Source organism: Convolutriloba macropyga, chromosome 7 (assembly GCF_964194025.1).
Source record: "Convolutriloba macropyga chromosome 7, txConMacr16.3, whole genome shotgun sequence".
In the NCBI taxonomy this organism is placed as follows: domain Eukaryota; kingdom Metazoa; phylum Xenacoelomorpha; order Acoela; family Convolutidae; genus Convolutriloba; species Convolutriloba macropyga.
The window spans coordinates 56,954,314-56,965,504 of record NC_134474.1 but is presented as its reverse complement, the minus strand read 5'-3'; the positions used below and the strand labels follow the sequence as shown (position 1 = coordinate 56,965,504).

Below are 11,191 nucleotides of genomic sequence, written 5' to 3'. Positions count from 1 at the left end.
GAGCCGCGTCAAAGCATTGAATTAATACTATACCAATTAGGTGTCTAGCCTTCCCTCAAGCACAACAACAGTACAATTTTGATTAATCTTCCATTATTCAATAATGAAGCAAATTGAATATCTAATGTTTGAACGTCATTCCAATTCTAATCACCAAGAATTTGTTACCTTTGTCCTCAGAAGCTCCACCTCTTTATCTTCATTTCTATGTCCTGATTTTCTCAGTTTTGCGAATCTTGTCATGTTGACTACTATTTTGACAAACAAAACTGGGTCTTGATGGCAATTGTACATTTCAATGTGCTTCGGGCAACCATTATTTTCTTGCTGAATTGCGGCAAACGGCCCTGTATACTGGGATTCGTGTAGTGAAGCGGTTTCTTTCAGATATCAATGAGCTGAGAAATATTGACAAAAAATCTTGCGACAATGAGTGGTGCGTCAGACGACTTTGCGCGTGCTGTTCTGAAGAAGAGCGTGGCTAAAGTGTGCGTGGAATTGGGCTACTCTTCCATAAATGGAAGCTCTCTTGAAGTCATGCTGGATCTAGTGGAAGACTTCTTCCGAAAATTTGGCTTTCTCATGAGAGTCAATGCCGAAGACTGTTAGTAATGCTGTGTTTAATTGCTCTCAAACGAAGTTTGAGCAATTATATTTGTCCTTTTTGTAAAGCGATTTTTCGCTTGACTGATTTTTCGTCTGACGCTTTTGACTTTTTGTCCTCAAAAACGAGATAAACAGGTAGCGCCCAGTTTGCATTAAATGCTCTTAGAGCCTTTAAGCTCAAACTGTTTTGGAGACTTATACTTATGATGTTCTTAGAGTTTTGGAGGTTGAAGACGACCCCTCCACTGTTGACCCCACTATTGGCCCCACCCCCCCGCGCGCTGTTAACCCCACATTTTTTGGTTTTTATCAGCCCTAGGTATCAAGGAACCTCCTCTAGGTATTAATAATTGGTTACTGCATTGTTTCCAGTGGTAATGGAATGGTTTCAACTTTTTAACATCATGAATTTTAGCATTTTTTTTGACAAAACGTGCAATTTTTTCAAATTTTTTGACATTTATTTTTTTCTTATTCAGGTCTTTCCAGACATAGGGGCAAAAAAAACATCCTAAGGGGTTTAATAATAAGTTATTGACAAATTTTTTATGGCCATGGAATAGTTTCTCAACTTTTTAAAATCACAAATTTTAGCAATTCTTTTTTTTTCAAGTTTTTTTTTCAAGTTTTCTTGAAAATGTTTGTCATTTTTTCAGCCTCAAGAGCCATGGAACCTCCTCTATTGTTTGATAATATTTTACTGCATAGTTTATAGTGTAATTGAATGTTTTTTACGATTTTAATATCACGAATTTAAGCAATTTTAGAAAATATTTCCAATTTTTTCATGTTTTTGAGTTTTTTCTGGCACCAGGGGCCCTGGGACCTCCTCCAAGGTTTGATAATAAGCTGTTGTATAATTTCTAGAGTTAATGGGATGGTGATCAATATTTTTTGTGACTCCAGTTTTAGTAATTTATGGACAAAAAACAATTTTTTTTTCAAATTTTTTTTAAAATTTTCATCATGTTGCAAGTGTATGGTCCTTTGAGCCAGTGAAACTATTTCTGGCTTGAAACAGGGATACTGGATAGTCTCATGAGATAATGAAATGCTTTCTTAAGATATTAGTACTGTGGAGTTTTGCAAGATTTTGTTAAAATTTGCAATTGTTTCCAAAATCTCTATTTTTTGTCCTTTTCTGAGTTTAACGACCATTACTGGACAACGAAACTTTCCAAGTCTCAGAGATGGGTTACTTGACTAAACTTTCGAGACAAAAAATGCCTTTGAGTTTTTTTTAGAGTGAAATTAAAAACAGTTTTTTAATTTTGCCTTTTTCAGTTTTTTTGCTATATGATTTATTTACTAACACGGCGAGAAAACTAGATATTGCAGAGTCGAGTCCCATCATGGAAATATTCCTATCTCTCTTTCTCTCTCTGTCGAATAGGGTTTCTTTCATACGCTCTTTTGTTCACGTTTTATATCTATCTCACTCACTCATCTGTCTCTCTTTTTTGTTGATGCCGCACATATCAGCTGCTGTTATGTGTCGTAATATCATCATCTCTGATCCTCATTTACAATGAGTTAGTGGAAATGTTTTGATCATAAATGACTTAACAGGCACTTTTTAGGAAAACGTTGTTAATTGTTCTCAAAAGCAGTTTACAGCAAGTATATTAATCCTGTTTGTCTCTTTTATGCATTTTTTCGTTTGATCGATTTTTCGTCTGACTAATTTGACTTTCGTCTTCAAAAACGAGATAAAGAGGTAGCGACCAGTTTGCATCAAGTGCTCTTAGAGCCGTTCAGCCCGCTAATCTTCAAGTATGCGATTAACAGAAACTGTTTTGGAGACTTACACTTATGGTGTGAAGGTCGGTTGTTCAATTTTACGATCACCCCCTCCACCTCCCCACATCAGTCCCCCTAATTGCAATCCCCTCTATCCTCACCCTGGATATCGTTCAAGCCGTTAGCCAAAAATACCTTCCCACCGTTGCCCCCCCCCCCCCCCCCCCCCCCTCCCGACCGCTCATCCGATCGTTAGAGCAATTAGCTCGTCTTTAGTCCGTTATGTTATCACGTCAGTCCCCAATCCACTTTTGCACTCCCGCTGTGGTGCACATCAGCTGCGCTCACTTTGTGAACCTTCATTTAATCTAAAGCAACCCTTATAAAACGTTGCTAGCTACTGACGAAGCCAACCGCTCGCCGGTCGTTTGAGAGCAATTCGCCCGATGTTATTCGGTTATGTTTGTTTGTTGGAAGATTTTTTTAAGTTTGAAACTATTATTGTAGTCTCGTGCGTTCTGGTTTTATGCCACGAGCAGAGGGATTAGCAAAAATTTTTTTTACGTGGAATAGAGTTTAGGTTGATTATTTGCTCTCAATTAAAATTTAGCAATGATATTAGTCATGTGATCTCTCATATCCGATTTTTCGGTTGACCAATTTTTCGTCTGAATCTTTTGACTCTTTTTCCTCAAAAACGGGATGAACGATTAAAGACAGGAGGTTATAAATTGGCTGAGCAGAGCTCTCTTCAAGCTTTACTAGCCTCTCGATATGCGGTTAGCCGAAATTGTTTTGAGGAGACAATTTTTTTGTGAAGTTGAAAGTGTGACACCCATATTCAACCCCCTCTCAGTCAACTCCCCAACACTCCCCCGTCCACCCTCCTCCACCTGGCTATTTGGAATCCCTCTTGTCAAACCCTCCCAATCGTACCCCCTCCGCCCATCGCTTGAATGACCCCCTAACCTAACCCCCTTCCTTTGCCCTCCACTCCGTTCAACCCCTCCGCCCTAATGATAGCATCCCTGAGCTCCAGCTGGCCGAAGCCAACCGCTCGCAGGTTGCTAGAACATTTCACACGTTGGTCGGTTATGTTATATAATTTTAAAAGCGGTCGAATTTTGTAACATTATATAAAAGTCAATGTGATGGGCATCTGACATAACTTAGACACAGTTTGACGCGGTCTCGAAAAAAGTTGGGCGCAATTATCGTAGTCCTGTTTTTGTGAATTTTGTTTCTTTTGCTTTTTGAGTGAATTGCTTTTTAGTGCATTCTTCTCCAGGTGTTTATTGTCGATGGTAGAATTTTGGTTGAAGGTATTTTCTTACAAGATTTTAATAGTGAACTGCTTCGTTTTTTTTTGTCGAAAGAAAATGAGTCAAATATGTCCGGATTTTTTAATTTTTTCAAAAGCGGCCGAGTTTTGTAACATTATATAAAAGTCAATGCGGCCGCCACCTGACATAACTTATATTAATTACCCTTGAACAAAGTTCCTCGAAGCAATTATTGCAGTCATGTGTTTTGTGTTAACTTTGTGTGTTGTTTATTTCATAGTGAAAAGCTTTTGGCGGCTTTAGCATTTTTTGTCCAGTTTTTAAACTTTGTGGGGTAGGATTTTTGTTCAATTTAGTTTTTTTAATGGTTTTAGCCAATTGTTGATTTGATGATTTATTCGAAGATAAATAAGTCATAATTTTGCTTTCTTTCCATTTCTGCCTTCGTCTTCCGTTTTCTCCCCTTAAAATAGATCTCTCTTGTTCAATTGGTTATTTAATTTTTTCTTTAAGGGTATTGTCATACCGAGGGCAGACCTTTCAATTAATAACTTTTCACAAAAATAAATTAAATCTTGCAGTGTACTTAGCTTTCTTTTTTCAAATGGCTTAGTGCTTTTTTGTGTGGGTTTTTACTTAAGCAAAAACGCGTTGATAAGGGTTATTGAGAAGGGTTATTAGGCTTTCACAAGCTTTTGAGAACTTTGTTTGAAAAGTTAGGAAATTTTATACTTTTCGATCTGCATGTTTTTCCTTTTTGGCCGTTTTGTCTCGATATTAGTCGTCAGTATTGTTTTTCTATCCTTTGAAAATTTTTTATTGGACTTGAAACAACTGTATCTAATCGGTTTTTATTGGTGTCTTTGAGTCACAATGTGTGAAAATGTTTCAAGATGTGGTTTTCAGATTTTGCTTTTCTTTTTTAACTCATTTTTTGCACAGTTTTTCTAAAAAATCTGTCAATTGCTAGAAAAGAATACTGACGACTCATATCAAGACAAAACGGCCACAGGGAAACGAAATGCAGATCGAAATGTATAGAATCTCCTAACTTTTCAAACAATGTTCTCAAGAACTTGTTCATGTTTTTATCTCGCAATGTTTTTAGCTTTCTTTTTGCAAATGGTTTAGTGCTTTTTTGTGAGGGGTTTTTACTTAACCAGAAACGCGTTGATAAGGGTTATCGAGAAGGGTTATTAGACTTTCACAAGTTTTTTTGAACATTGTTTGAAAAGACAGATTTTATACTTTTCGATCTGCATGTCTTTTCCTTTTGGCCGTTTTGTCTGTATGAGCCGTCAGTATTGTTTTTCTATCATTTTACAGTTTTTTATTGTACTTGAAACAACTGTAGCTAATCGTTCTCAAAAACTTGCTCACATTTTGGAAGTGGAAATTTGTTTTGTGAAAAAAGCGGATTGAAAAAAAATGTAAACAATTACCTCTATACTCACATTCCTCGTAGCACTTTCAACAAGCTCTGCGTAGTTAATATTTCAGTTGCTTTCTATATCTAGTTTTGAGCATTTATTGAACGTAAAGGAACTGTGTGATATTCTCAGTTGAGTATAGTTGTTTTAGAGTCAAAACTTGAGCAGATTTTAATTTATTTTCACGCATTGAATGATCTAATTGAACAGTTATGTGAATAGTTTCTATGAATTAATGAGCTGGCTTGGAGTCAAGTTTTATTACGAGTTGCCTCTAGAGTCCATCTGGCTAGATTTTTTTTGGTGGTTGCGTTTTTTGGTGGCGTTTGTGCACTTATATTAACACTCCTTCAGTTTATATTTGATTTTTCGGCGTTTTTATTCTTTTTCACGTTAATGCAGTCGGCCGAAAATTGTTCTGTTGCAATTAATTTTTGTGATGGTTTTTGTGACCTTCTGATTTTTCTGTTATCGTATTAAAATTGATTTTATTGAAATCTAATTAAATTCAGTCAATTTTGGCCTGTTTTGTTTTTTTCTGTCGTTGTTAAGTTAGGTGGTATCGTTAGCTTTCTTTAGAATATTTATTGAGGCGTTGCAACTACGAGAAAAAATTGAACAAAATGTTTTCTATATTTAATTATTAGTGCTTTACTTTTCATGTTGGTTTGTATCGTTGTGTCTGCCTTGTGTTGAGATTTTCGTTGAGCTGAAACCAACCATATGTCACGATCCGTTGAGTGTGGAAAAATAATTCTGGACATATTTACAAAAATTTGTTATTTGGTGGAACTATTATCAGATTTTGCTTCTCTCATTTTGCTTTCTGTCTAATTTCATGCTTCAGTTTTTATGGTACAGCGAAGTCAATTGTTCACGTCGTTTAGCGTGTAGTTGGTTAAGGCCTACTCTAAGTCATGTTTCACTTGGATTTGATTCGTGAGTCTTCCAACTATCTGTTTTCGATTAACTTTGCAAGGAATGAAAAACGGACATTTAGGGACTAAAGAAAATTTGGAGCGATGCAAAATGCTGTACTTGTAGTGTGGGTCTTTGCAACGACAAACTATGATGACTTGTTGACAAACTAAGATCAACGGGTTATTCGAGAATTTTCTTTTTAATTGCTTTCGAACGATGTTTGAAGCACCTATTGGAAACGTGTCTTTTGTATGCACAATTTTTGCCTATTGTTTGCCTATTTTCTAGCCTATTGTTTGCCTCGTTCTAATTTGTTTGACTCGCCAGTCGTTCGAGAGCAATTCGTCCGACCTTATTCGGTTTGTTTTCTCGCTTCAGTTGTTTTTGGAGCGAGTTTTGGCCTTCAATTTGCTTATTGGGTTTCAATGGTGTTTGGTTTCAGTTGATTTGTTTCCCTTTAAATGATTGTCATCCTGAAATAAAAGTCATTTGGTTCCGAGTCGGTTTCGGAGTGCACCGGTTGTGTTCTAAATTTAATTTATATAGTGATTTCTAATAATCCCTAATAACATAGTCCCTAGGAACTTATTGCCCCTTCCGCTCTTCAACAGATTCGGCCTGGTAGATTGGCAAGTAGAACTATCGATTTGTCCCACATATGGCAATCCGGGCAATGCTTCCAACGTCAGGCAATTCTGGAATATTGAATTTTGAAAAGTTATTATAATGGCGATTTAATCGCTCTTAATTCTTTTTTGTAGCCTGAGCAACTCTTCCTCAATTGATAATAATGGTTCATAAACTTCCTGAATATCATTACCGCAAAAATATTTATTCAAGTTTTTTTTAGCATTTTGTGGATAAAAAACTGTTTTGTGGATAGATAATACAGTGCCCATGCTACTTTTTATACTTTTTCTAACATTTGTGGCTCATAAGTTATTTTCAGACAAAATTTGTAGCAATTATCATACTCTCTGGTCTTTGCTTGCTATTTTACGTACTACCGGTTTTTGGTCTCATGGTTTTGTTTCGTTAAATGGAAAGATTACGAATAGCGGAGACTAAAAAACGAAAATACAAACAGAGTGAGTGGTTATTTTTTTATTATTTCTCCCGGGCAGAACCAGAAATGTGGAAGAATTTCTGCCAATAGATGTTTCTTTTTAACTTGCACTTTCTATACAAAGCACTTTACACTTGCGATTCCAGTTTATGTACAAAGTCGCCTTTGTGGCTTGCATCAAATTTTGTTTATGGACGTTGATTTTTTTGAATTTTACCCTTTTTAGAATTTGCACCCTATTTTGAGCTGTTTTTCGCCATTTTGCTGCTCTAGATTTTTCCGACAATTTTTTCATAGTTTTGTGTGTCAAAAGGTTAGCTGCTGCTGGCCTCTTTGTTTTTATTAATATTCGGTTGACTAGAAACAAAAACCGATATTTCTATTGTTCTTGTTTTTTTCAGTTTAATTAATTTTTTTAGTTTTTTTACTTTCTACGTTATTTGTTTTTGTCTCGAGTTTTAAGAAAAAGTCTTCAGAACAGCAATGTAAAACTTTCTAATTGTAGTTTTGATGTTTGGAGCGAAAATATGATGATTTAATGACTGTTGAAAGAAAACATGTAATGGAAGTTATTCTTTGCTTCAATATATGACCTTCAATTGGCTTTTGAAGTTTTCTTTAAGTTGAATGGTTTTCTTTTCATTGATCGTCATCTTGAACGGAAAGTCAATTTTCGTTTCGAGTCATATTCGGTGTGCGCCGGTTGTGTTCTGACTTTGTTTTATTTAGTGATTTCTAATAATCCCTAAGAACATGTGTTTGAGGCTCAATAATAAACTTTTTGCCCCTTCCGCTCTTAAACAGGATCGGCCTGGTAGATTGGCAAGTTGAACTGTCGCTTTTTCGCACATATGGCAATCGAGTCAATGCTTCCGACGTCAGGCAATTCGCTCTTAATTTTTTTTGTAGCCTGAGCAACTCTTCCTAAATTTATAAGGATGGTTCGTAATCTTCCCTAATATCATAACTGCGAAAGATAGTCTTTTTATTTTCTTATGGATTTTTTGTGGATAAAAAGCTCTATTTTGTGTATAGACAATAGAGTGCCCATGCTACTTTTCGCTTTTTTTATAACATTTGCGGCTTATAAATTCTCAGGCAAAGTTTGTAGCAATTATCATGCTGTTTGTCCGGCTATTTTACGGACTCTTCGTCTTATGATTTTTTTGTGAGACAATTATAAATTTTCTGAGAGCCTTACGACTTACAAGCCTCTTTGCGTTCTATTCACCGAAAATAATGAGTAAATTTTTAAAGTTTTGTTTAACAGAAAGATTACGAAAAGCGGAGACAAAAAAGGAAAATACAAAGAAAGTGATTGGTTGTTTTTTTGTTATTTCTCCTCGAGCAGAACCAGAAATGTGGAAGAATTTTTGCCAATACATTTTTGTTAACTTGCTTTTTCTTGCAAAGCACTTCACACTTGCAATTCCAGTTTATGTACAAAGCTGTTTTTTGTGGCTTGCATTATGCTTTGTCTATGGGCGTTGATTTTTTTTGAATTGCTGAGTTTTTAGAATTTGGGCCCTATTTTCAGCTGTGTTTTTTCGTATTTTGTGTCTTAAAGGGTGGCCTCTTTGTTTTTGTTAATTTTCTGTTGACTAGAAACAAAAACCGAACATTTCTATTGTACTTGTTGCTTTCTTTTTAATTATTTTTTTAAAGTTTTTTTGCCTTATACGTTCTTTTTTTGTGCCTCGAGTTTTACGAAGCAAAGACTACAGAACAGCAATGCAAAATTTGCTTTTTATAGTGTTGATGTTTGGAGCGAAAAAATATGATGACTTAATGACCGTTGATTGATAACATGTAATGGGAGTTATTCTTGCTTCGATGTATGACCTTCAATTTGTTTGAGGTTTTCCTTAAGTTGAATGGTTTTCTTTTCATCAATCGTCATCCTGAACGGAAAGTTGAATTTCGTTTTGAGTCGTTTCCGGTGTGCACAGGTGGTGTTCTGAATTTATATTACACAGTTTTTTATAGTTAGCCCTAGTAACTTCTTCTGAGGCTCAATATTATATTTTCCCCTTTTGCGCTGCAATGGATTCCCCTCCAAGTAAATTTATCAACAGATTTGAGCCCCCAAATGCCATTCGAGGGCCTTTCTTTCGACGTTAGTCGGCTATTTTTTTAAAATAAATATCAGATTTACAACAAATTTTTAAAATCCCAACAATAGTCACTTGTGCTAAATATGCCAAATGGAAACTCAATTGAAGAAGTTGTATCGTAATTGTTCAATGACGATTTTATTTTTCTTAATTTTCTGTTGTCTTTCAAGATTGTAAAATCATCACTTTCTGGATCCAAAACCGTGTACCCATGCAAATTTCTGCACGCTTTCCTTCTTAAGGAAGGCACTAAATTGTATCAGTTTGCAAAAGATCTAAGTATCTTGTAAAATATTATGAGCTAATATTTCAAAAAGTGAATTAATATCTTACAAGAACTGATCATATCAGATCTTACTCGGTTCAAATGTACTCAGGCGAAATTTTTATGTTAACGTTTTTGAGCTTGTTCTCTATGAATTTTTTTTTGTCAGAATGTTATCAGAACTTAGCTGATAATGTTTGCGGTCTCTATACTTGAATGTTCACTCAACTGAAAAATCAACTGATTGAAAAATGTGACAGTACAGTCCGGTTGACAACTTTCACCCCCATTTCCTACAGTTTGCTTTTGATTTTCAAACGCTAGTATTCAATCAAATTGATACCCTAGACATCGGCAGTTTATCCGGTTTTAGTTCGTTCTTTGCTCGTAAAATAATGCCGTTTTGTTGTATTGATGTTTAATGTTATTTGATTAATTGCTCTTGAACGAAGTTCATGGCAATTTTTGTAAACGTGTGTGTCTTTTTTATGCAAAATTTTTGCTTGACAATTTTGACTTTTCGAGTGACTCTTACGCCCTTGACTTTTTGCGTATCGCGTGATCTAAAATTCTCTGTCAATCACATTTTCAAGCAGCTGAACTCAATTGGCGGCAATTTAATACTAAAAGTCAAATGAAAAGTGCGCCGAAGCTGGTGTCATTTTTTACTTTAAATCTTAATAGTCGTATCTTAATAGTCGTAATAGTCTTTAAATCATAAACGTGTGTCTTTCTTATGCAAAATTTTCGCTTGACAATTTTGACTTTTCGAGTGACTTTTACGCCCTTGACTTTTTGCGTTTTGCGTGATCTAAAATTCTCTCATTCACATTTTCAAGCAGCTGAACTCAATTGGCGGCAATTTAATACTAAAAGTCAAATGAAAAGTGCGCCGAAACTGGTGTCATTTTTTACTTAATCTTAATACCTAAATCTTTTACCTAAATCTTAATAGTCGTATATGTTAACCTCTAATGTGGTTATTTGAAGCCCACTATTGAACTTCTTAATCCCATTTAGGCTCCCCCTCCCTCGCCCCCCCCCCCCCCCCGACTGAAGCAGGCTGCAATTGGTTAAGAGCTCCCACTAGTCATTCGAGAGCAATTCTTCCTTGTTTCTGTCATATTTGATCAGTCATATGGAATACTAGTGTCTTGTGCGGTTGGAGACAACTTCACTGTCACCCTTTATTCTTGGAGAGAATTCATTAATCATTTGTTTTAGACAACGAGAGATGTTACAATGAAGCAGACGATGCTTTCTATGCTCTCGATCAGCTCGGGATGACTGTTGATGAGCTGTTCTCCTGTGTCCATGACTTCAATCCCGGCAGTCTGCCAGTTGATATACCTCTCTTCCCGGTCCCACTGGATGCAGTCCGGACTGAACCCAAGTTGAGAGAAGGGGAGGGCTTCTTTGACCCTTCAATAGCGGATGAAGACGGTTAGTGTTGTGTACGATATATCCTCACTAACGCACATGACATTGCATAGACTTGCGCAGATGGCCAGGTAAAAGTTTTCATTTAACTTTGTAACGTAATTTTGATCTTGTATGTTTTAATGCATTGGCTCTACCAGTATTCGAGAAAATACCCTTTTTATCTATTTGAACAACTGTTTGCAATCCTTCTAATATTTTCACCCAGCGCTTCAGCGGCATGGCATTGTTTGCTATCAATTGGAATCGTTTGACCCTGGAAGCTTTTGGATATTTTTACGAAGTGACGGATGTATAAAAATGATTCAAGTTGGAATTTTTGAAAA

At 35.9% G+C, this 11,191-nt stretch overlaps 1 protein-coding gene across 2 annotated transcripts in view; it reads left to right on the top strand.

Annotated features, from left to right (window-relative positions):
- The first annotated feature begins 267 nt into the window (after positions 1 to 267).
- The window catches only part of LOC142343182 (uncharacterized), a 118,389-nt gene continuing 107,465 nt past the window's right edge, over positions 268 to 11,191 (top strand). The window contains exons 1-2 of one of the 2 annotated variants that reach the window (XM_075394886.1): positions 268 to 604; positions 10,650 to 10,868. In XM_075394886.1, the coding sequence (XP_075251001.1) occupies positions 430 to 604; positions 10,650 to 10,868 (394 nt within the window). In that variant the 5' untranslated portion in view covers positions 268 to 429. The remainder of the gene's footprint in view (positions 605 to 10,649; positions 10,869 to 11,191) is intronic. The other variant, XM_075394887.1, reaches the window with a different exon arrangement.